The sequence below is a fragment of the Xiphophorus couchianus genome, chromosome 11 (assembly GCF_001444195.1).
Source record: "Xiphophorus couchianus chromosome 11, X_couchianus-1.0, whole genome shotgun sequence".
Classification (NCBI taxonomy): Eukaryota; Metazoa; Chordata; class Actinopteri; order Cyprinodontiformes; family Poeciliidae; genus Xiphophorus; species Xiphophorus couchianus.
The window spans coordinates 22,429,015-22,455,956 of NC_040238.1; the positions used below are offsets into that span (position 1 = coordinate 22,429,015).

A 26,942-nucleotide genomic window follows, 5' to 3' on the forward strand; every position below is an offset into this window, starting at 1 on the left:
ATGTCTTCTCCAAATCTGAATTCCTTCCTGACTTCTAGGTCAGATTGACCAAGTCCATTTGACACAATACATTTCTTTTAGGTTAAAACATATCTTAGTGCGAACCAACCAAACAACATCATTTTTAACTATTAATATAATTATATTCCTCTACAGTCTCCTGTTTTATCAACGCAACCCTATTAAATTGTCTTTATTTATTTTTTTTAGTTTGAAAATAATTGTTCGCCTTTATCTTATATCCCTACGAAAAACAGAGTCCAAATCATACGTGCATCTCAGTTCATGCATCGCGCATCTCACCTTGGCTTAGACTACAGACAGACCACTCCATCTCCACTCTTTGCTCCAGCATAATAATAATAATAATAATAATAATAATAATAATAATAATAATAATAATATAAAAAATATAAAAAATAAAATCAATAAATTCTAAGCCTTTTCTCTGTTTTGGGTGACTTTTTTCCATGGAGGAAGAAGCATAAATCTCTGACTAATGCTGTGGTATGAAGAACCTTTTTGGAAGAATTAATTTTGGGTGAACTATACGCAGAAAACTGCTTAACTGCGTTGTTAAGACCTGTTAGTAAACATGAATGGATATGGCACTTAAGAACAGGGGCCGTGTTTTTCTAAATCTGGGCCTGGAAACTCCCTATATATTTTTTCAGTTGCAAAGAAAAATATATTTATAACTTTAAAAAATATATATATATCTTTTTCCCTTAGAAAAAAATAGAAATGGAGTTTAACAATATTTAACAATCATGTTAAATCTCAAACTTAACAATAATAATAATAATAATAATAATAATAATAATAATAATAATAATAATAATAATAATAATAGTATTTTACTTTGAAATCTAACTTTGTTGTTTCCGGTTTTGCACGTGCATGTTTTATCAATCTTGACGGTCTCACGGCTCCAGCGGCTGGGAAACACACCCGTCAGCAACGCGCATTGGAGAGAGGAGAAGAAGAAAAAAAACGCATCACGGACAAAGGAAAAATATGGGTGCTCCGTGGAGCATTGATTTCAGCTGGGCAACGCGATGGATGAGCCGCTCCTGTTTCATTCACCGGGAGACCAATTAGCCCACCTTCATGAGGTGCTGGGATGCGAGATACTGCAAGCAAAAAAGGCGGAAGGGTGCGTTTAATCCGTCTGCGGATCCTGTGAGCTTGCCATGGCTGTGACGGGGACATGCAACTGGACAGGGAGGAATGTGCCTTTTTATTATTTCGTGCTGTTTTCCTTATTTTGTGGCCTTGGGTTTGGACAGCTGCGGTATTCGATCACAGAAGAACTGGAAAACGGAGCTCTGGTAGGTGATCTGGCGCACGATTTGGGGTTGGATATTCGAAGGCTCTCCACCCGAAAAATCAAGTTAACCTCCAACAGCGGGAAGCGCTACGTGATTGTCAATCCCAAAAATGGGAAACTGCTCGTCAATGACAGGATCGACAGAGAGGCGCTGTGCGATTTGTCTAGCACCTGCCTCATTAATCTGGAGGTGATGGTAGAAAACCCCACAGAGGTGCACCACGTCGAGGTGGAGATTGTGGATGCAAATGACAATGCGCCGCAGTTCCCCAGAGACGAGTATCAACTGGAAATAACAGAATCTGCTATGCCTGGTTCTCGTTACCCAATTGAAAACGCTCAAGATCCAGATATTGGGTCCAATTCTGTCCGCATGTATCAGCTCAGCACAAACGAGAATTTCGCGCTGGTATCAAACAAACCTTCAATCAACACAAAGCACATAGAGCTAGTGCTCAAAAAGCCCATTGATCGTGAGCAGACGCCTTACCACCAGTTAATTCTAAGTGCTGTAGATGGTGGAATACCTGAAAAAACAGGCATGGCCAAAATCAACATCCGGGTCCTGGACTCAAATGACAACGTTCCGGTGTTCGACAACTCGGTATACAAGGTGAAACTGTTAGAAAACTCCCCCAAAGATACTCTCGTAATAAAACTGAATGCGACTGACTTGGACGAAGGCACAAATGGAGAGGTTTATTACTCTTTCAGCAGCTACACTCCAGAGAGAGTCAGACAGATGTTCAGCATGGACACCAATACAGGTGAAATAAGAGTGAGGAGCAATGTTGACTATGAGGAGACCAACTCGTATGAGATGTACATTCAGGCAATGGATAAGGGCCCAGGTGCAGTTGCAGCCCACTGTAAGGTGGTTGTAGAGGTTGTGGATGTGAACGATAATGTCCCTCAGATAGTGTTGTCATCTCTCTCGAGCCCTGTGAGGGAGGACGCCCGTGCAGACACAGTAGTGGCCCTCATTAGTGTCACTGATCGAGACTCCGGCACTAACAAGCAGGTGACCTTAGAGATCCCAGCAGGCCTTCCATTCAAGATCAAGTCATTCAGAAACTACTACACCCTGGTTACCTCAGCCTTCCTGGACCGCGAGACCACTGATGCCTACAATGTCACTCTGAGTGCCACGGACGGAGGAAACCCTCCCTTGTCTTCCCAGAAGACCATACAGGTGGATGTGGCGGACGTTAATGACAACCCGCCACGTTTTGAGCAGACTTCATACACGGTATATGTGACTGAGAACAATGCCCATGGGGCCTCTTTGTGTACTGTGAAAGCTCAAGATGCAGACATCAAAGAGAACGCACGCATCACCTACACAGTGCTCAATGACAACAACCACGGCATTCCTGTCACCTCATATGTGTCTGTGAAGGCCGATACAGGGGAGGCTTATGCTCTGCGAGCCTTCGACTATGAGTCACTGAGAGAGTTTCATTTCCAGGTCAAAGCCCAAGATGGGGGCATTCCTCCGCTCAGCAGAGTTGCTACCGTCTACATCTATATAATGGATCAGAATGACCATGCTCCACTGATAGTCAGTCCTGCTGGCAATGGGACACGCTCCCTAGAGACGGTACAGAAGAATGCAGAGCCTGGTGCCTTAGTGACAAAAGTGGTGGCATATGATGCAGATGCTGGGCCGAACGCTTGGCTGGTCTACGTGCTGGAGACTGCTACTGACCTGGACCTTTTCAAAGTGCATGAGCACACCGGAGAGATCCGGACCACTCGGAGGATCCTGGAGGACAATTCCACTTCTTTTGCTCTAACAGTTGTGGTGAAAGACCATGGTGAGCCAATTCTCTCCTCTACGGCCACCATCAATGTGGCAGTCATGGAGGTGGCACCGAAAGTGGCACCTGATACCAAGAAAGTCATGCGACCTCATACCACATGGTTTTTTTCAAATGTGACTCTTTACCTTATTGTGGCTTTGAGTGCCACAACATTTGTATTCCTGGTCACTGTGGTGGTGCTCGCCATTGTCCGCTGCCATGCCTACTGCTCACAGCCAGGTTCATGCTCCCCTTGCTGTGGGTCACAGAAGCCCCCTCCAGATGGCGGGAGCAGCAGTGTCAATGCAGGCGGGGGAGGAGGTGCAGGGGCCCCGGGACAGCCTAATAACAACGTTGTGCTTCGAAGAGACCTTAAAGTGGAACCTCATTACATAGAGGTGCGTGGGAATGGTTCCCTGACAAAAACGTACTGCTACAAGACCTGCTTGACCGCCACCTCTGGCAGTGACACCTTCATGTTCTACAACACGGGTCGGCCTATCAGCGGCACCTGGGGTAGTGGCGCTGACCGTTTCTTCACTAGTGGAAGTGGATTTGTAAGGAGACTGAGTATGCCTGATGCCTCACTTCAGATATGCCCAGAGGTGGGTCAGTTTATATTATATTAAATGCAATTGTACATATTAGGTTTGTGTTCTGTGTTTCCATGACGCTGCTCAATGAAAACAGGAAATGTTTGAGAGGCCAGTATGACTACCTTCAATGGGGCTGTGTTTTTCACCAGTAAGATGTCATTCCTGTATGTCAAGTTTGATCCTTCCCTGTAGACTTCATTGCTTTCATTCACCTCCCACTTTGTAATGTGCAATCACACAGCCATGCCGAGCTCAGCACTCATTCTGCATTAGTGTCACTCCTGATGCTTTGCAAGGGACCAGTGTTTTTCTTGATGATTCAGAGATTTGTGCTTCAGACTTTGAGGTTGACATAAAATCTACACCTTCAGAAAAAAAACAACAACAATGTTTTGCCTTTTATTAGTGTCTCAACCATTTCTGAGTGTGACAGCTTGCTAGAGGGTAAAAGATGCAGTTATGGTGTAGTAGAGTTAAACACCCTGATCACGCTTCATAGAATTTTACCTGATTTGTACAGACGTGGGATATTAGAATCCATTACATTTAAAAGATTTAGCAGAGCCCTAAACAAGAAGCTCCATCTGAATTGAACTGAGTCACATCCATTCACCAGATTTCTAATAAAACTGGCTTTAACATTTTAATTTTACCATAATATCTGGTCCGACTGATTGTAAGATAGACGTTTGTTGAAATTGCCCCAAATTTCCACTTAGCCCTTTTTCACTTCCATAATTCTCATGTAATAAAATCAGTAAGTTGTTTATTAGATATAAATGTTTCAAAGTCAGCCTTAAATGTATGGGCGAGATGAACCAATAAATTCCCTTCACTGAGCAACGCGCAAACTACCTGCCACCTATGCCAAGCATAGCAAACCGGTATTGGAATATTACCCAATAATGCCACGGAATGGAACTGTTTTGGCAATCAAGTTTCTTGCATTCTTGGTGTCAACTGCAAGGGATATCTTCTGGGATCTTCCAGCTTTCGGACCAGTTTCATCACTAGCAGACATATTAACTCGAGTTACACATAAACCCACACACACATCAGTGTAATAAAATGCATGAGCACTCAGGGACACGGCCAAACCCTTCCAGCTTCCACATTTGAACAAGATTAAGTAACGATCTGTCAAAAAAGCTGTCATATTGGCTTTGAGAGGCAAACATGTTTAAAATATGTGTGTATGTATGCTAACGTGTATGCTTGTGTGTGGACACAAGTGCAGCCTCCTACCACATCCTGACCTGGGATGTGCATCATAAATAATTGATGAAACCATGGCCCAGCCTGCCTCTGCACAGTATGAGATCAAATTAAACTCACTCTCAACCCTCCCTGTCTCTCTCTCCTTCTGTGTGTTCTTTCCATTTTTTGCTTCTCTTCTCTTCCCCTCTTTCTCTCAATCTCTCAGCCGAAGGCCCCGAATGCTGACTGGCGATACTCTGCATCTCTGAGAGCAGGTGTGCAGAGGTAAGCATTTTTTTTCCCCCTCCAACTTTTTATGTTCTCTTCAGCTGTTACGCCTATTTTGAGATTTTTATCATAGTCCCATTATTATGCAAGTGCATAGTTTGTGCAAGTGAACTTATGAATGCATTCTGAACATTCTCTCAAAAGAAGTTCAGCGATAATGACAAGGATTTTAGTTTGTAAATGTAAAAGCAAGAAATGTATGCAGGATGCAATGTTTGGTACTGAAGAACAACTGGTCTTTAGATACCAGATTGATGCATTAAAGATGATTATTACATTCCTTTATTAAGAATATAGGCAGGAACCTATCTCCGAACTGGCAATTTTGAGGTAAAGTGCAAAAAATAAATGCAACATTTACAGTCCTTTTAGATTCAGGTTCTACTTCAGTGAAGGCTTACAAAGAATATTTTGCTATGGTACTTCTTGAACATTTTCACATTTTTTACAGTACAACTTCAATAGATTTTATTGAGATTTTAGGGGCTGGACCATCACTAAGTTGTGTATAATTGTAAACCAAAAGGAAAATTAAACAGGATGTTATTCAAAGATTGTAAAAATCTGAAAATGTGGGATGCATTTCCAAACAGCCACCTGGATCACACAAAATTAAATCCAGTGTTCCCGATTAGCTTTAGAAGGCATGCAGTTACTATACAGAGCTCATTCACATGCAATTTAAATTCAGAAAAAATGAAGTTGTTCTATGTAGGCATATGAAAGATTATTAGACAAGATCAATCAAAAACAGTCTCGAGGACACAGCAGATAGGTCAAGGATAAAGTTTAAAGCTTGGTTATGTTATAAAATAATATCCAAACCTTTATCATGTCACATGGTTTCAAACCAAACAAAATGGTTGCCATCAAGGCCAGGCCAGGTGAGCATAAGAAAAACAATCAGTAGGAGCATGGTTACTTTTGAGGAACTTCAGTGATCCTGAGCTCAAGTGGAAGAACTGGTTTAACATGACAAATAATTAGACTTCCAGACACTTTATATAAAAAAGTGGCTTTTTATAAAAAGCTTTATAGAAAAATCAATTTAATGTAAAACCAACAAAATTGAAGGAAGAGCTGTTTTCAGTCTACTACAAGCAAGTTAGGGGGCGAGGCAAACATGTCAAGGAAGAAGCTCTCGACAGATGAGAAAAAGAAATTGAACTTTTTGATCGACATACAAAGTGTTGTGTGTGGCAGGAAACAGTGTGCAAACTGAAGGCACCATTGTCTAAATGTGCAGTTGGCAGCACCATAACATGGGATATTTATTGATGAAGCACAGCAACCTAGTAGAGTTTAACGCTGATATTGAGCTATATGAAATACCCACTTTACTGCGCACACTTAATGGAAAAAGATAGTATTAGCAATATCATAATATTATTAGCACAGGCTACTTTTGAAAAAGCAACACAGTGTTGTACCCACAGAAGAAATCAAAGCAGAGCCCAATGGGGAGGTAATGCAGTGAAGCCAATAAGGAACAGGACATCATACACATTATTAAATGATGGAGGCCCCTTGTACTTAAAGCACTGAATGAATAAATCAAGTTATGAACTCAGAAATTACCTATGCGGAGCAGAGTGTGTTTGGCTGTGCTGAAATACTAAATTTGGATTTAAGCTACTGGGAATTGAGGTAGGAAATTACTCAAAGTATTTGTATAAAAGCATGAAAAATTTACTACATCGTCAAAAGAAATTCATTATCACCAGGAGAATGTTTTCTGCTCACTTTTGTAGCCAATAGATGGAAGTAATTTTCCAGAATATGCTTATAGTTTACTGTACAAAACAAAAAAATGTGGCCTTGTGTAAATAATTTCTGCAGCAGAAGGCCGCTTAGAGCTGAAGGGTTGGATCAGAGGGCTTAACCTCTCATAATTCATGAGTCAACTGGCCTAAATAATGAATAAATAAATAATAACATTGTAAGTAGAACAAAAACTATTCAGAAAAATCAAATGCATTGTTAAATCAAACTATACATACAATTTTTTATTTTCTATTTATCCTTGTAATTTATGGCAATACTAAGCTGCAAAGAAATATTAACTGAACAAAATGCTCTGTATGAAGGTACAAAATGGAAGTTGAAAGGAACAAATTAGCATTACATGGGTATAGGTATAAAACTGTTATATGGAATGGTGCGAGGCCATTGGCAGCTGAAAGCTTTTTTAGAAGAAGAAAACTTCCAAAATTAGTTTTCTATCTTGGCATCTCAGTCCTAATGGGAGTAAAGGACCATCCAGGCCTCTCACATCACATTGTTTTTAATGTGCTTCCATTCTGAACGGTGCCTCAGTATTGGGATCAGGGGTGTGGAATTCACAGTGTTCTGTTGCATCAAAACAGGCATATTTATTAAATTTTTAAACCAACTGACCTTCTGAGAATGGAATGAGTTCCCCGAAATTGTCATGTATTTATTACTTGATTGCAACTAACTAATCAGAAAGTAGGTCATGCTGTCTGTCTGAGGGAATCTCCGTCAATGCAGCCAACTAACCGTGATATTAAGTAATATTATTATTGGGCTATTGCTGTGATATTTGGGTTACAGTTGCAACGTTTCTGTTGGAATGACACAAAGGCCTTTCATGTAGTTGAACTTTGCTGCAGAGTGTCTTATCTGACATTCACTTTATCAGTTCTATGTTACAGTGTCACATGCATAGTAAGGCAATGTCAGAGCATTATTTTCATATTTTGTTGTGCCTTCCCACAAAACTGAACTAGAAGTCAGATAAGCCTTAGTGTCTCCGTGGTATAAGTAACTGCATGGTGCCACAGCAACCTACCAATAATAGTTTATTGCTTTTGTTGATTCACCTAGGTTTAGCCAACCAATATGGGTATTCTAATTTTGAAGCAAAATTTTTTTTGGACATGTTCCTATTCAAACTGAAACAAATGCATAGCAGCATCATTTTGCTGCTCAATTCCCCCGCCCCTGCTCCCCTTCCTCACTTTCAGTAACTGTTTCTGGGTACGCCTCAGAGTTTGTTTCAACCTCTGTCCTCGTCCGTCGGAGAGAACGGCTCCAACTGTGGATCCAGTAACCATCTTCCTCTGCAGTGAAGTACTATATAGGTCATCAACATTCAGAGTGTCGCTCCCCCTCCCACCGCCCCTTTCAGTCTTTACGCAGGAAGCATGAAGGACAAAATGAGCTGACGATGACCTTTCTCAGATTATGAGATGCACACATGTATCAATTTCTGCTTTAAAGCCTCCCCTCCATGCATATGTGTGCATCTCTCAGGGGGCAGTTTGAACTTATGTGAACTATGTCTTCTATTAAGTTCTCATAAGTCCTAATTACTAAATTAAATACATATTCCACACACACTAACAAACAGAATATTAAAATTGCTTTTAAACAGGACTGAATAAAGACTCTTGACACAATTTTTATTAGAACAGTTCACTCTTCAAAAAAAAAGAAAAAAAAAGTGATTTGAAATATTGAAACAACCAGAGTCGAATTTTTAAATGGTTAAAGTTCCATAGCAACATAAAATTAAGAGCTTCTCCATTTGGAAATGAGGACAGCTGGAACATCAGGAACTAATGAGTCTCCCTTCCACATCCGCACGCTTTGTGCAAAATTCTCCTAATTTCTTGCTATCTGTGCTTACCACTGACTTGTCCCGTCATCTGCTCCATCTAAGGTTAATTTAATTGGCTATTAGTGTTAATTTTTTATGGCGAGCAGGAGATCAGAACGCGGACGCTGCCTTCAAACACAACATGGATTATCATAAATCATCTCTGCAATTTGCCGCTGCCGTCTCTTCAAATGACAACGCTTGTAACGTACACAGACGCAGACGTGGCTCGCATTAACCCTTAGCCCCAACATGGACGCGGACGTGTCGCTCTGCACTCTGCATGTTGCTCCAACAGTACTGACCAACGGTCATACCTGTCAGTATGCATCCATACAACACTTTCATATGGTTAATTATTTTATTTGTACATACATAGCAATGTATATACACACAATGGGTTTAGGTTTGGCGTAGTAGCTGAAGCTACATAGCTCTCTGTACTGATTGTCTACTTTAGATAAATTAATAAACAAATGTACTCAAGAAGAAACTCTAACAAAAACGTTAGATTTGCTGTCGGAGGAGTAAAATAATCTGACTTCATGGTGAGACAATTGTTAGCACAGTTACCTTCTGGCAAAAACGTCCTGGGCGTCTTTCTGCATGGAGTTCATAAACATCAACTTGACAAGAAATAAAGGCTTGAAATATTCCACTGTACATGTAATATATCTGAGTGACAAAAGAACACATTTTAATTTTAAACAATCTGTATATAGGTTGTTTTAATTTTAACATACAGTTATTGTTAGAGTTTTACCTGTGAGAACACATTCACTTTATCAGGTTCTAAAATTATTTATCTCATGCATGCAGAAAACACAAAATAGATGGTATTATTTATCAAACAGTAGCAAAGTCTAATAAATAGATAATCAGGGAGTTAAAAAAAAGTAACCCTTTGCCTTTTTCCGTAGGTTATAAAAAAATCAATAGTGACTGAGGATGCTATTGATTATTAGCAAGTGTGACCAGTTCTGTACAAGCAGGACTTACAATAATTAACTAGTCTGAAGCACTTTACTGTATGTTAACACGATGCCAAGTAGAAAAGAATCACTACTGACTGTAGAGAAGTCATTGCCTATCTACTTAGGAAGCTATTTAAGACATTTCCACCTACTTAAAGTCTGTCGATAAACAGTGAAAGTGATTCTTCAGAAGTGCAAAATGCTTTTCTATTTTTACAACAGTAGACTTGTTAGTGCTTTGAGCCCCAAAGTCAGCCCTTATAGCAATACGATAAATTGGGGGAACAAAACAAAACAAATCTCCAAAACACAAAATTATACAAGAATTATACTGACCAGTCACTTTACAAGCCTCACTCAATTGGTACATAGACCGTTTACTTTTTCCAGTGTTTCTAATGTCTAAATTCATTGTTTTACATATGCCGCATACAAGATAATCAATAAATGAACTTTTTATTTGACGTTGTCAAAAGAAAATGTTCAACTTCCATATTGGACAGTCTTGGTGAAAAACAAATGTCCCGAGAATGGCGTTAAAAGTTTAAGTGCTTTCGCTGGAGCTTTCACAAATTCCCTAGCAAATCTGTTTTAGGAAGCATCAACAGTGGTTTGACTTTTATCTTCTTCTTTCCATTAGTGCACCCTGCTGTTCTTATGGAAATGTGTACAACTGGGTGTTGGTATAAGCATTAAATGCTCAGAGGAAAAGCTTTCTATTTGTGTAACACAGAGCCAGAAGGGAAGAAAAACCTAAGCTGACAAAAATACAACTATTTCCCAGTAAATTAAAATATAATTAAAGAGCTGATTGATGTAATTCATTTGAAGCAAAGACAAATTGTGTATAATATGGTTTCATTACACACGGCGTGAAATATTTTAAAGATTGTGGCTGCCGAGTGATGAAAACCAATAACTCAGTTTCTAATAAAATGTGAATATTGTCATATTCTGTAATTGAGAATGAATATTCCAATGAGTCTTGTTTTTCAGATTAAAAGTATCTTTTGAAAATAACAATCTTTCAGCAGGCTTAAGCATGCTCTTTGTTATGCCCAGATTTATGGATTTTTTTTCAATTCATCTTTATGTAATATTCTAATCACAACTGTTGCGTAGAGAAAATAATCATGGTAAAAAAGACGGCCTTAAAAAATCAATTTGTGTTTAAATAAGTTAGCTAATTTACTGAAACAAACAAACTTTTGAGTAATGAACATGACTGTGATACTGTGCATCTTTTAGAAGATTGTGAAGTGAAACCCCATTCCCTGCAGTCCAGCCTCCAGGACACTGACTACAACTTGCTTTCCTTGATTGCGCGACGACATCTAATTGTTGTGGTTCACTGTGTTTTGACAAGTCTGGAGTCAACATTGCCATCTACCAGGAAATTCTAGCATGTTATTCTTCTTTCTAGCCTGGTAAAACCCAGATCCTTGTCGTACAATTTGCTTCATACAGGGTCTGGGTTCTCAGCTGTTGTGAAACGATTGTTTCCTGTAGGCTTGGACTTTGTCAAAGTTTTAAATTTTACCCATTTGCTAACGTTTGCTATGCTGTAAACCACCGTCCCTCACTGCAAAGGGAGAAGTGCCGATTAGAAGGATGTGGCTGTTAATGTTAATATTTGGAAGCGTGACGAACACCAACTGAACGACTTCCTTTGTTTCCTCCGCTCCCATTGCTAAAACTGCAGGCTGACTCTTCTCTACAACAGCGCAGAAAATCAAAGTCATTGTTCACAACTTCTCTTTCTGTTCGCTGATTGGCTCAGTCAACCAGAGACAATCCAAGTCAAAGCCAGAAAGCACACTGTGCTGGAAGCGAGAATTATTTTCAAGCGGAATTACACAGGGAGGGAATGGCCAGGCTAGCTTGTTTCTGCTGACCGGCTTTTTGGAAATGCTGACTCAGTTTTCCAGCAACCCGACTTGGCACCTGTCCACAGTGCTGAAATGACCAATATCTAGTATAATATTCATGATGTCACTGTGCCTGACTAGCCAGCATTGACCTCAACCTAAACACTATAGAGAATCTATGGCTCACACTAAAGAGGGCGATAATAGACACCAGCCTAATAAACAACCTGGGCTTCCTGAACGCCACTAGCTGATCTCTTCTATTCTGCCTTGATGCAGTAACTCATGCAAAATGATTCCTGACCAAGAACTGAGTGGATATACTGTGCATTGCTGCACATGAGCCTTACTTTTTCCCCTAACCATATATTTATGTATTCAAAGTCCTTTTTTAACCATATCGTGGGATGTTTGTATTGTCTAAGAAACTAAGTTTAGAGTTTGCGTTTTCTCAATTAACTTTTGCAACATATCACTCTGTATGTAATCTATCTGTATAGAAAATAAGTTTCATTTTCTGAATTCATTTCTGAAATAAATGTAATGCTTTTACAATATGTTCATTTACTTTAGACCCGTGTAGATCAAAATCAGTGTGTTACGGAAACACACACACAAAAAAAATCTAACTTGCCAAATGACTGTTTGGATGTTTGATCTGTCTTCTAGTTCTGTCCACATGGAGGAGTCTTCGGTGATGCAGGGTGCCCAAGGGATGCTGGTGCAGAACTGGCCTACTGTATCCAGTGCTGCAGGTGAGTGGCAGCACTGCAGTAATCAGAAGGCGATGTAAAGCAGGACTTAACATGAGGTAATCTCTGCTGCAAGTCTGGGAGAAAAGAAAAGAACAACAACAACAACAACAAAAAGACATATTCAACATATTTCAACAACCTGAATCTAAGATTCTAAGAGGCGTTTAGGTAAACACATCTTTAATTTAAAATATTGTAATGCTTCATTGAGAAAAGAAAAAAAAACATTCTTGCAGATTTAGCAGATAAATATGCAAGAAAAAACATCACTAATTTGACAAAAAAAAAAAAAGCTTCAAACTCCTGCAAATATAAACAAGTAAAGAAAGCATGACACTTTACAAATTGGGTTTTATTAGTTTCGTGGATTAACAGGCATAGTTACCGCGATAAGTTTTGGATCTCGAAGGCAAGCTACCAGCTTAATCAAGCATTATACACACATGAAGGAATGGTTCTTTTTATCTAACTCTGAGCATTTATATGGATGAGTGAACGCTCCAAAATGTCAGTCTTCTTTTTTAATAACCTTTATCTAGGGCAACACTACAGGGAAAAACAGTGGCTCCATAAAACTTGCAACACAAACGATACCACATCCTTAAACAGGAATATGTTCAGCTGTGAATTTGCTCTAATGTCTAAAATTAAACTTTGCTTTGATTTCACGGGTTATTTGACAGAATTATTGATTGGATGTCTGCATCAACTGGAAGCTGATGTTGATGCAAATCTTAGATGAGATGCCAAATGCTCGAGGTGCTCATGGAGAGCCACAGATAAACAACAGATTCCTCCCTTAAAAGCAGCCAGCAGCATGGTGAGTTGCTGCTGAACAAATGCACTTATTTTCAGCTGGAAATCATTTGTCCTGAGTCGGATACAACATTGAAGATACATTTCAACTTTTAAGGAGTAGTGGAGGATCTTTGGAGTGAGGTTCTGCATCTTACAGTGTTGCAGTGTTAAACAAATGTTAATATCAGACAAAGATAGCCACTAACTGCAAAGAAAGATGAAGTGTTCAGGACAAAAAAAAGCTGTCCAAACCAATCTGGAAGCCTCATTTCCCATCTTTTTTTCCAGCCACACCCAGACCTGGTTACAGTCTGACTTGTAGAATCAGGGATTCATTCATGTTGAACCTGTCTGACAATATGAAGTATGCTAAACAATCTAAAAATAGAAAAATTAAAAAATAATAACACATCCTACTACAAACCAATCCAGGAATTATTAACCATTCACCCACCTTGGTTTTCTAGGAGTTATTTAGTGGAGAAAAGTACAAATGTATGTAAGTCTTCATCAGTCGGAAAGTGGAAGCGGACCAGTTGAAACGAAATATCAACATTGTTGTCCAACAAACTTCTGACCAATTAGACAACACTTTGCACAGAGTGTTGTACCAATTTCAGCACTTTGCATGAAATATGCTGGGGCCTTAAGTCCGGTGGGAGTATCTTTTCTCCTGTGTGATTCTTGGGAAAATATGCCGTCTGGATGAATGCACTAACAAGCTCAAAATCTTGGTCAATAAAGTGAACTGTCGAGCTTAAGTATAACTCCGAGATTCTGCTTGACCACAATTCAAAACTCACTAACTATGGTGCACTGTGTGGCCATAGTGCCACACACTATGGCCACACACACACTCCTCACGTTGGTCTCCTCACGTGAGGAGACCAACAGTTCTAGATGAAGCCGCCCTGCATTCGATTGCCAGCCTGGTTTCTTTGCTGCCTGTCTTCCCTCATTTATCTCTGTCTCTGGTGCAACAACAAGGGTAAACTACTTTTCTTTTTACAGGCAGACATTTGGCCCCAGAATCGACCTGCAGAGTGTTGCATCATTTGCAGAACTGTATGCCTTTGAGCTAATGACTAAGACCATCTGGTACTACTACAAGATGTTGAAAGTGGCAAAAAAATGACTGGAATATGTTTGTGAATTGTTGCAATGCTGCAAAGTGCTCCCTTCCCTTCAGCTGAGCTTCGATTCATTGATTTTCTGTCCGGCTGCAGGAACTTGAACAGGCTTGGAGACTTCAAGGTGAAAGGTAGCATGACAGTCTGTGACAGATGGTTTCTTCCTCCCTGTCAGTAGCTATATATATATATATATATATGTATATATATATATATATATACATATATATATATATATATATATAGTATATTTTCCTAGCTACCTTTAAGAATCTGGAATATTGTGTTTTGTTGATAATATTTCAGCTTGCTTTGTTGAATTTGGCAACATTTTTAGAGCTTAGGCAATGACATACTTTTAGCAGAGGTTCAGATTTTTTTTGTGACACATTTTCATCTTCTGTGGTGGCTACAATATCATATCTACAGTTAATCTTTTGCAATGATGAACTTGTCCAGCGTGCTGCTGTGCACCGAAGTGCAGCATCCCTTAAACTCACATTTTATATAAGCGATCCTTGGCTCAGATGAGGGAGACATTTGTTTCATGCCAGAGGGAGAGGCAAGCTCTTATCAAATATCGGGGGTGAAAGAGACAGAGATCCATTAATAGCAGTTTCGAAAGAGAAAGAGCAAAGGAGGCGTATGAGGGGGGGAGAAAAAGGAAAATGCGAGGTGCGGGGGGATGGAGGAAGAGAAAGGTTAAGAGGATTGTCAGGTTCCTGCAGTGGTGTTGTTGCTAGGTAACGGCATGTGACTTGTTGCCTGGCAACGCACTGTCTAACTGAGAGATTGCTGCAGCAGCCGCACCCACCATCAGTGGGGAGCGGGTGAAGGCAGTTTCCATCGCAACCGGGTGTATCTCTGAATGGAATTTTTGCAGACAGGAGTGGGAGCAGAAGGAGGAAGAAAACTCAGCCAGTGTGATATTAGGCGGAAAGAATGGGAAGTCGAGATGATTCTCTGTGGAGAACCAGGGCTTATTTAGGTCTGTCTTGCCTTGGATACGTACGAAGCGCGTTCCCATTCATTCATGACCTCTTGAGGGATTCACTTGAAAATAGAGCTGTGTCAAGACTGAAATTAAAGTAGCCTATTTTTTTTTTTTTTTTTAATAAGTAGGACATCAGGTTAGGCTAAATGAGGCTTCTTACATCCTCCTCAGGTGTCATGGCAACATCCTCACAAGGAGCTGTGCTTGACCTGCTTACCAGCAGTTACACAATAATCCATTTCAGCTCATCATATGCTGAAATAGGCTTATCTCTGGAAATTTTCTAGATGTGTCAGGGAAGCAGCAGCACGGAAGGCACAAATGTCGTCATAATTGTACCAATCTGGAGCATGACCTGCTCACACACACATACGCACACGGATGAATAGCTCTGATTATTATCAATATCCTAATTAACAATGTCCCGGATGAGGATTTGTCATCGCAACCCGAGAAGCTCTAGGGTCTCCCAAGGTCCTGCAACAATACTTGATTAGAGCTGCAGTGCTGTGTAAGAATTTGGAACCACCCCTCTAGTTCTGATAGCGTGCACTTCCAAGGAGCCAGACTTTCTTGGAATCTTTGGAAGTGGTCTTATGCAAAAGTTACGCTGGCTTTCTGAAAGTCTTTGAAGGACTCTCTTAAAAATTAGATTTTCAAGAGATTTGACTTTATTTAAGAAAATAAGCAATCAGTAGGACAGAGAAAACATGTGCATACATAACCAAGAACAAAATAATTTGTTTACCACTATTTTTCGATTTCAAAAGGAGTAGGAAAAAGTGAAAACTTATTTACCTCAATTTAATGAAATGCGTTACTTACCAACTCGATTTTAAAAAATTTGTAATTAAAACCGTGTTAAAACCATTCATTTACCGATTGAACATACTGTGCTCAATATACTGAGTCAACAAATAAATTGGATTACATAGACAAAATGGTCACAAACTAATTCATAACAAGACAAGAAAATCTACAGATAATTTCCAGTCTTATATATGACCTTTTTAACATGACCATTCTTTCTTTATTCATTTTTTATCCTGACTATTTACTTGTTGAAGTACAGAAAAGAGCATAAACATCAATAGATTATCCAGTGTTGTTTCAGCACTAAGCAGTTAACTTAGCTGAACCCATTTTAAATTGCATTTCTGGCTTCTGTGTTGATGGATCAAAATTCAGCACAGAAAAGTGCCATCTGGTTATAGTGTATCATGAAATATGCTCTTTATAGAGCGTTTTTGGTGATAACCTTATTTTTCAGCTTAATGGTTATCCCTTCCACCCTGGCAATCCAGCAAAATCCTACCTGGCTGATAACAAACGTTCCCCAAAGGATCAGTTTAAGGATTAATCTCCTGCCTGTGCCAAGACCCACATGTGGGGGGAAGTATCGGAATCCTGCACACAAAGTGGAGTTTGCCAAACCGAAGCTTGTTTCTAATTTATTTATTTTTTTGCCTTGATTTTATTTTCCTTTTTGTTTTTCCATGTCTTATTAAGTCACAGCTGCTCATGTGTTTCAAACCTGATCTGGCAAGAGCACGATCTATTTTACATTGTGAAAAAATTGCATGAAAGCCGACATTTTACTTGGGTATATTTAGAAATAAAGTGGTTTTCGTTTTGCTTTGTGTTGGAAAAATGCTCGTTCATTATCATTATTTTATGTTATCTACTTAGAATCGATTGCATTTATCAATTAGATTTATCATTCATTCATTTATTTCCATTGAAATTGGTTTCAGAATAACATGACATATTGACGTTGAAGAGAAACATGCATATCGAAACCTTCATAGTATGTGGAGTTCGTAAGTTCTTTTCGTGTACTGAGACGAAGGGTTTTCGAGATAAAGAAGCATTTGTTCCATCTTTGGGGGTTTTGGAGAAACAGAAAACCATCCTTCAGGCATGTGTTATGAGGAATTTTATATAAAATAAGTAATCTTCTTTGTTAAGGAGTGCTTTTGACCTGCCAACTGTCCACTCACTGCATTTGCAAGTATAGATAAATGTCTAAAAGAGACCCTTTGATCCTTGTGATTTCTGTTTTGATTTTCACTGGTGACTCAATTATTGGAGCTAAAATTTGCTGTTGAAATAAATGTGAGGGAAGCTTACTTTTAAGTTGATTGCAGCTCTTAGAAACCTCTAATTAATAATCCATTAATTTTTGTTTCCCTGTATTATGAATATGACAGGCCCATTTGTTTTAGCCAGTGGCCACGCAGAGTGAGCAGAATGGTTAGGAAGATCAAAAATCATCTCAGAAACTTGCTTTTCATCCTCATAACAACCATCAGTGGCAATCTCAGTCTTTTCTAACTTAACAATTTAAACATAGAGTTTACTAAATTTGGCATTTAACCAGCATTGTGTGCTTTGGTTAGATGAGACAGAGAACAAAACCATCTAGTGAAACTAGAGATTATTATGTGCAAATGCAACACTTTCTTATTCTACAAATAAGAATAAGACCTACAAATTAGTACCAATGAGTACCAAGATATCGTGCTACTAACCTTATTTTTGGTCTACATTTGTGCTACTATAATAAAAGACAAATGTGCTTTAACAGTGTTTACAAATTTTTACCACGTGTACTTTGTGGATAACAGCATATGTATAATTGTCCACCCAAATACACTACTCTCATTTTTATCAATTGTAAATTATATCCTTGTGTTAATGAATAATCCCCATGACATCAGAAAAGATTTAAGCCAAGAAAATCTACTGTAGTGTAACAAAAGACTGACAATAAACTGCATAAAACATTTACATGTTTCATAGATATTACTGGTTTCAGAGAGGAAAATTATTTAGTCAATTGATTATTGAGCTAAAATATGTAAGCTTAAATATAAAAAGCATACTGCAGCTCCAGTGACAGACTTTTCAGAGGCTGTGAATTCATCAGCAGATTTTTATGCAACACCTGCACTGAGTGTAATATTTGGCACTATCATAGAGAAATTGAAATTATCATAGTGCGTCAAAAGTAAACGCTAAGTTTCTACCTTCATTCACTTGAGAGTGAAAACTATTGCATGTTGAAAGACATAATGTAGATAATTTGTGCCAGATTATTCTGTGCAGCAAACTGATGTGTTGCAATAAAGTAATATGTAAAACAGAAAAGTAACCAATGTTTGTACCTCCACTAAAATGCATTAAATATTAAACTTATAGTAATAATTATCATCACATTAAAGCTGCCAGTTGTTTTCAGCTGCTTATTCTGTAGAATTATAATATATTTTTGCTTTTTCTGCTCTGCATAGTATAATTAAAGAGTAAGTATAACAAGCTGACATTAGCTCATTAATTAGTCAAGCTATCTGCTCACATAGCAAACCTGCAATGGCTTACTGTACCTTATGAACTGCAAAGTGGGAAATATTAGCAGTTTAGGTCAGCAACCCAACTCTACACATATCTTTTTTTTTTAAATTACAATTACCTTCTGGTATTTTATAGATCGTAATCTGATGTTTATTTTAATAATGTTTGTGATCATCCACAGATGTAATCTGTTTCTGCTAACCATGGATATCATTTAAATAGGACTTCCAAACGCCGCTGTGTTTTGTTGGGTTTAATACCCAGATTAAGTGCAGACGAACAGACCATGCTCTCAAATTTCATAATCCTCAGAAACAGACATCATTAAGGCATTACGGCAATGAGTCTGCTTATAATGACATGAGACATGTAATGGTTGATCCATCAAATTACCTCAATCACACTGTTAACATGCTTATTTTTACTTTAAAGTAAAAATTTACTTCTATTTTAAAAATTTTACTTTTAAGTTTTTTTCTTGCAAAAACACAAGACAAATGTGATTTAAAAATTAACCGGTATATGTAAATTAACGGGGTTTGTTTCTATGTTTATGTCTTCTCATTTTCTTGCAATTCATTTAATGCCTTGAAATACTGTATATATTTGTTGTCTCTTTTTCTTCCTTGTGGTGCAGCCACATTGCATTGCTATGTTGCTACATCATACAATAACTCTTCCCCTCTCTTAATCTGGAAACATCAATTGCTTCCATCATTGCATTTTAGGGAGCGATATAATCAGTTTGCAGTGAGTTGTGGCTCAATATCTTGCCACAGGTCTCTCTGTGATGCGCCCAGCTTTTCATTGAATGGATAAACGTGGCAGTTACGCAGGGCTATCTATTGACTTGTGCAATCATGTCCATATCGGCCGCTCTTTTTGTAGCCAGCGCATGATATTCCTCCTGTTGCTGAGGTGATTTAATGCGAGAACATGCACGCGGTTGTAGCAGATTTCTTTAAAAATAGTGTTTGTCCTGGAGGGACAGTGGCTAAAACAATTTCAGCACTCCAGCAATGTCATAAATAGCCTACAAAGGAACGAAAAAAAAAAAAAACGAAGAAGCTTTTTGCAATGGCTCATGTTTGATCTAAATAAAATCCAGATTGAAAGTAGGTCAGCGCTGAGGGAACTGGTGTGAGCCTGAGAGCACCATGTCTGCAAAACCCGCCCACCCCCATCCCTTCTGACTGCCTCGCTCTCATGCGTTCTCTCTCTTTTCATCTTATCTAATAACCCCTTTGCATTTCACTCTGAAAAGTCTGACCTTTTGACTCCAACAGGTATATTTTATTGGGGTTTTTTTTTATTATTATTTGTTTCCTTCAAAATAGGATTTTGTTTTTCTTGGCTTGCCAGCTGGGTTCGTTTCTTTTTTGCATTAGAGGCTGTGAATCCCTGTCTCTGGCCTCCTACGTGGTGGGATTATGTAGCTGGTATCATCTAAACACAAAAACCAATCACGCTGGCACATTAAAAAGCTCTCTGGGTTATTACCTTGCCTTACCTTGCTTTTAGTCATCTGGGCCAAATTACAGTTCTAAAAATAATCACTCACTGCTGTGACTTCTTACAAACTGTAGTTCAAGTAATAAAACTTAGTAAATAAATTAAATAGAGCCGGTTCCAAGGTCATCATAGCCCCCCCCCAAAAAAAGTTAAAATTTGTCTTTGAGGTTTCATAAATCACAAAACTATATTCTGTGCAACAATATTCTATTTATGCATGGTCAGTAAGTATTTTAAGGACAAAATGTAGTTACCAAATATAACGCTGCTATATGATCAATTAGTTGTGGTATTCTGTTTATAAAGCCCATTCATATATTGTCTGTCACTCTGTTGTAGATTTTTTTTAATAAATATTAAATCTCCAAAATGCTGCTACACAAACAACTGTCGTGGAAAGACCTTCAATATTTAAATAAGTGTTGCTGCTTCAAACCAAAGTCTTATACAACTTAGTCATCAGATGAGCAGGGCTAATTTAGCACTTTCTTTCTTCATTCAAAGTTGGCCTCTCAAACATAGAAACAACTAGTTGTCAGATTTAAAGAACTCAAATAGTACGGCCCTATTTCACCAGACAAAGTTGTGTGCTGATAGCCACCCGAGAGCACTTTTTGAGATAGACCTGACCTAAATATGATGACTTATTAATATTGTAAGACTGTATGCCATGGGATTTTGCTTCAAGCTTATAAATGGATAAAGTGTTGTTTCTATTGAGGTGAGAGGGCACTGTGAACTCGATGAACTCTTCCAAAGAGCTGGTGCTAAATTTCCAGTAAAATCTCTACACCTAGACTGACCATCTATCACCAGCTCCATGAAAATGACCTCAAGATACATGAATTTGTCCACATAGGGCAAAGACTGGACACCAACACGAAGGGAGAATGTACATGTCAGTTTTAATTGATTACTATCAGTACTTTTTTAGTACAACTTTAACTCTCAACTCAGCCACTGCCTTATTTCCTGTGATTGTGACAAAAGCACTAAGTTGTTAAAAGAAAAAAAACTATGTGGTTAATTTTTTTATTTTTTTTTATGAAGCTAAAAGAATGGAAAGTGGGAGATAGTGAGATATTTCCGCTTCTTGAGTCTGAAAGTTGAAAATGCTTCAAAATATCACACTGACAAATCAAACAGGTTTTAATCTGGAAGATTATTTGTTTTAGTTATATTTTTTAGTTTCTTATTTATTCAAGGACAAAAATATGGTTGAAATCAGACAAGTCTTAAAGAATAACTTGAATATGATAAAGACACGTTGTCAGATCTTAGCTTACATTGATTTCCCACCAGCTGCCTCTGTTTTAACAATGGTTATCTTGAAGTATGATTATACATTCCAGCATAAGAAAATGCACAATATTCCATTCATGAGATTGAGGAAATTTTTCTTTTTACAGTATTTTGGGGGTAAACTGTTAATGCATTTTGCCTTCTAGAAAATGCAGGTTTCAAAATATACCAAGTTTTAAATATCTATAAAATAACTAAACAGCTATAGGTATGCAGCCATACCAACAAAAATAACATAAGTAGCCAAGTAATGTTTACCAGTTTGTGCAGTCTTTAATATCTGACACGGTAATACATCCAGACGAAAACTCAAGAGCTGCTTATTGTTTTACTCCCAAAACAAGAGTCTAAAATATTAATAAAAGGTGCCAAGCCTAACGCACTCACCTTCACATGCAGGAGCCATAAATATTACCTTGGACCATAAGAGTAACTTGAAAGTGTTTTACGAGACATACCGCACTTTTACAAGAAATATTGTGCTGCTAAAATTTCCTAAGATTATTCTATACCCTTTGTATTAACCAAAACAGAACAGCCTCTAAAAATAATAGCTCTAGCTCTCAAAATACAGATAGAGTAAAGCAAGGATTCAGAATATACTGTAGGTGGAAGCTGCTAAGCGCACAATTCAGCAACGTCCGGACAAACCACTTCTTTCCTAATTCAACACTCGCTAACAGTTGCCATCACAGTGTCACTGTTCAAAACACTTGGTCTTAAATCACTGGAATTTGTAGCTTGTCGAAAAAACTTGAAAATGATAAAAAATATTAACTAATTACTCAGAAGGTCAGTCTTTGAGACGATTGTCACAACAACTATCTCAAGGCTAGCTTAAAGTGTGAGGGGAAAACAAGCTTGGCTTTCTAATTGAAGGTTATTATATGAAAAATGGGAATTACATTTGTATTTATTTTATCATTTAATTTTAAGATATGGTTTGCATTTTTCTGAATTTTCTGCCCATTAGCTGGAAACTATTCGTAACATAAAGCATCGTATTTATTGTGGTGACATGTTTCATGAACTTTCACACATAGATGTCCAGCAGATTTCATTGATAAAACAGGCAGTTCAATGCTTCTCACATTTAACATCTTTCATTTTTATTATGTTTTTTTGTTTTGTTTTGTTTTTTTAGATGGAGAGGGCGGTGGGGAACTCTCTCCCCCGGTGGGTGCTGGAGTCAACAGCAATAGCTGGCACTTCCGATACGGTGCTGGACAAGGCTATATCCCTCCTCAGCCTCTGAAACCTGGAGAGATTCCACCCGAGGCCTTCATCATCCCCGGATCTCCAGCCATCATCTCCATCCGCCATGACCCGGGCCCTGTGGATGACAAGGGTGACTTCATAAGCTTCGGCAAGAAGGACGAGGCCAAGAAGAAGAAGAAGAAGAAGAAAGACAAGAAGGACAAAAAGGATAAGGGAAAGGATGACAGCGGGGATGATTAGAGGAGAAGGAGGTGACCAAAAAGCAGAGCTACCAGTTAATCTACCGTACCAGTTTCAGAGCCAGAAAAAAAACCCAAATGCACAATATAACCAAGGGGTCTCCCTTGTGCCATGTTTGCATAGACCTTGTACAGTGGCCAAAGGCTCGTTTGATCAGCCTTGGCTCTCACATTAACCGAACAACAAATATTCCTAATCCAAAGGCTGGACCAAATTGAAACGAAAACCAATTTATTCATTAGCGTAGCCTTCCTGAGATTTACCATCCACTCCCCCAAGCCGCTATCTGCTTTGTACATTTGACAACAGAAATGCGCCATAGATGGTGCTCTATTTGTATCCGACCACTGTCGGCTGAAGCAGTTGATGTCAACGTCTCTGGCACTCTTATATCTTGCCAAGCCAATGTGAAGTGAAAGCCAAACGGAAACTAAAAACAATTGAAGTAGAAGCTTTCCTCTTCGGTATTACAGAGGGCTTATAGGAATTCAGAACATGAAGTCTTTTGTAAAAAAGAGAAAAAAAAAGCAAAAAGTTCTAATATTTCCTATGTATCTTTCATGAGATGAGCACCTTTGAGAGTATGAGGTGGATGAGAGTAGCTGGAGCACGCTTTGACAGAGCTGTGTCTTAATGGAACAGCACATTGGACGGGCTGAAGACCTGCACTGGGTTGCACCAGCTGTCCTGCAAGTTTCTCCCCAGGTTAGTTTATAAGTAAGGGGCTTCATAACTCCTAGTTCATTTGGAATTAGTAAGTTATTGAAATTGATTGTACAAAGTTAGTTTTGAGTATTTTGTCAGCAATAGCAACATGTTGCTATGGTAATTGTTTAAACAGATATGCGACTAGACTGATGGGGAAATAGTATAATGGTTAAAAGATAATAGAACTGTTTTTGTCCATTCTCTGCCAATTATTTTTTGCTAACAATTTTCCAAAGCTGCTGTGATTTTTATCCTATTTGTTTTATTTATGTGTTTTCTTCTTTGGACTGTTCTATAACTTAAACATGCTTAATCTCAAATTTCCTGGAAGTGAGCAGAGCTTGTGGGTTTATTGCCTTAAATTTATTTACAGTTAATACATTTTTTTTTTCTATCAAGCATATGCTAAATGAACTATAGTCTGAAAATGAATAAAATCAGGGATTAATCGGTATACCTCCAATCCCTAGGTGGCAGCACAGTGCTCCCAATACATTATGGAATGTGTGGTATGGGCATCGACTGGCACCAATAGGATACATATGCCACCTTGGTGGCATTAAGGCTGAAATTTATTTCACGTGAATTTTTTGCTACAAGGGGTTGAGCGTTTTTCCACGCTTTGTTACATAAACATTTTGCCCCTGTTGCATTTTTAACAAGTCTAAACATAGACAAGCTACTTTACAGATACTTACAGTCAGCATTTCAAGCTAATTTAAAGCTAATTTAAATTTTTTTTAAGTTTGGCTTAAACACAGCATCTTAAGCTAATTGTCAACACAATAATATTTTTGCCAGACTCATAGGAAAAATAAACTAAATGTTGACCTTTAGCTGGTTGAGTGAAAGATAATCTGTAGAAAATGGACAGAAACATAGAAATGCACACCTAAGGGTTTTTGCTAAATTGCCAATGCAAAAATGTGCTGTTTGCAAACAAAAAAGGGAAAAATGCTACTTTACTGTTCGTGAGTGCAGTTGTGTGATTATGTATCAGTTGCACTTGCTTTATTGCTTGCCTAATTATATAGTTGTTCCATAGGGTAACGCTGAATCAGACTGTTGTGGTATTGCTTGTCAAGTGGGAATTGGAAATAACTAGGGAACCTACATGCAGCTTATGCAGACGGCCTCCAAACTATCCTCTTAAAACATGGCAAGGCTCAATATGGTCTTAATAATACACCCACTCAAACTAAAATTCAGACTCTTCTTGCCTCACACATAGAAAAAAAACAACAACAAACACTGTCTACCCAACAGGACACATAAAAGAAAAACCAAGCTCAGATCAAGAACCCACACTACTTCCTGGAAGCTAAAGAACTGAAGGCCAGTGCTTAATAAAAGAGTGTATTATATGGCTCAGAAGCAGAAAGGTTGCTTGTCGCTTCATTTCTGTTCAATCCCTCCGCCTCTGTCTTTGAATGTTAAGTAGTTGTTCTTCAAGCTCTGCACCACTGCCTCAACTGCTTCAGTGCTTGTAGGATTTGCTTGCCCCCGCTGCCTGTTTCCTCCCTCGACTCCTCACATCTACATGGTTTGGCCTCTTCCGAGTCGCCCTCCTTCAGTGAACTGTGCAGTTGTAACAGCGTATAACATTTGTGTATATTCATATAGCCACACATAGCAATGCAGGAATACAGCGCAACACACTCGCATTTACTATCCCTTCCCTTGGGTTCGTGTTCAGCTCAAAGCGAGCTTGGGCGCTTCTGCTGGTGACTCTCACCTTCTGACTGTTCATTGTTGGCAGCTCTGTCTCCTCTTTCATGGGTTCCTAAGCTTGGCATAGTGAAGACGCCTGATAGGTTAGCAGGACCTCAGATTATGCTCTTCTGGATGTGATGGAGAGGCAAAAAGAGGAGACGGAGGGGAGCAAAAAGCCTTGGTCCAGTGCAACGGAAAGCAAAATCACTGGGCTACTTTTGTGCGAGTAAAGACATTGGAGTTCCTCGATAAGAGCTGATCAACTTGGGTTGACTCAAATCACTTACAAAGAGGGTGAAGCACAGTTCATCGCTAATGGAAATGGACTAAGGTTTTGATTCAATTAGAGATGGGGTTGGGAGTTGGGGGAGGGGGTTCAAACTAGCTGGGGGTGAAAGTGTTTGTTGTGCAGTCATTGGTGGTCATTTAAAAAGAAAAAAAAAAACAGAAAAAGAAAGAAATTCTGCTATTATTCCTACTGTTGTTATTATTGCTTTATTGCTTTTGCTGAAACAAGGTTGCCCGGAAGTGCCATGTCAAGTACCAAACTTGAGCGGTGAAATGTGAACCACTGTTGGCCAGACTGTTCGAAGCAGTAGGCATCAGGACAAAAATGATTAAAAGCGCCGGAAAATTTCACCTCAGTGTTCCTTTCTTTAGACCATCGTATTGCCAATCACCATTGGGGTATGTACGTAGGTGCTGCTATATGGCCCGATCCCTCCCATTCTCCCTGATTCCTGCCCCCTCTGCGACTTTCTGCAGACATACTTCTGTGCTGTCAGATCACCAAGTGGCTGTTTGCATGTTGTAAGCAAAGGAAACAGATTCTATATAGATACTATATATACATAGATATGTTTTTTTTTCTTCTCCAATGTGTATTGGAATACATATAGTTCCGATACTAGAAAATACACCCATGTTGAAAGTCTCGCATTCATCCATCCAAGTAAACACACGTCTACTTCATAAAGACACACTATTGCGAACAGTAAATTGTGGAAAAACCTAAAAGAATCACATTTTTATCCTGCTGAAAACAACTTCAATCTACTAGATATACACGATGCTGTTGTGTTATATTATGAAAGGCCTTTTTTTAAATGTTTTTACCCGTACGATTTTCATAGCAAAGAAAATCAATTCTTAAACCTGTGTTGAGCTTTGTAATGATCAAACAAACACTGATGTGAAATAGAACCATTTACTCATCCTGCATATCTGTCTGTTGCTCAGTAAAAAAAAAAAAAGTGAAAAAAAGAAAAAAAAATGTATATAAAAACATAAAATGTTGTAAAAAATAACGATAAAATTGATGTATTCTCTGCTTGTGTATAGTGAATGTTCCTCAGTCGCTGGGTGCGGGAGCTGTGACTGGCTCAAACCGGTCCACTGTGTCCGTACAGATCTGTTCATGACTTTTTTGTACACCTGCTAATCATTGTTACAGTGATAATAGTGGTTCTTATGATTTCATCAATCTGGTAATGTGTTTTGTTAAGAAGTCACAAATAAAGTTTTTTTCTTACATATCTTAC

The 26,942-nt window shown here is 38.6% G+C and overlaps 1 protein-coding gene across 1 annotated transcript; it reads left to right on the forward strand.

The window, feature by feature from the left end:
• The first annotated feature begins 912 nt into the window (after positions 1 to 912).
• LOC114153024 (protocadherin alpha-C2-like) lies at positions 913 to 26,941 on the forward strand. The gene is made up of 4 exons (XM_028031251.1): positions 913 to 3,737; positions 5,152 to 5,210; positions 12,347 to 12,432; positions 22,667 to 26,941. The coding sequence occupies exons 1-4, from the start codon at positions 1,194 to 1,196 to the stop codon at positions 22,978 to 22,980; spliced, it is 3,003 nt and encodes a 1,000-aa protein (XP_027887052.1). The 5' UTR covers positions 913 to 1,193; the 3' UTR covers positions 22,981 to 26,941.
• The last annotated feature ends 1 nt before the right edge of the window (position 26,942 follows it).

Coding starts and splice junctions, on each gene's coding strand:
- LOC114153024 (XM_028031251.1), top strand. CDS start 1,194: ATGGCTGTGACGGGGACATGCAACTGGACAGGGAGGAATGTGCCTTTT. Junction 5,211..12,346: donor CTGAGAGCAGGTGTGCAGAG/GTAAGCATTTTT, acceptor TCTGTCTTCTAG/TTCTGTCCACATGGAGGAGT. Junction 12,433..22,666: donor TACTGTATCCAGTGCTGCAG/GTGAGTGGCAGC, acceptor TTGTTTTTTTAG/ATGGAGAGGGCGGTGGGGAA.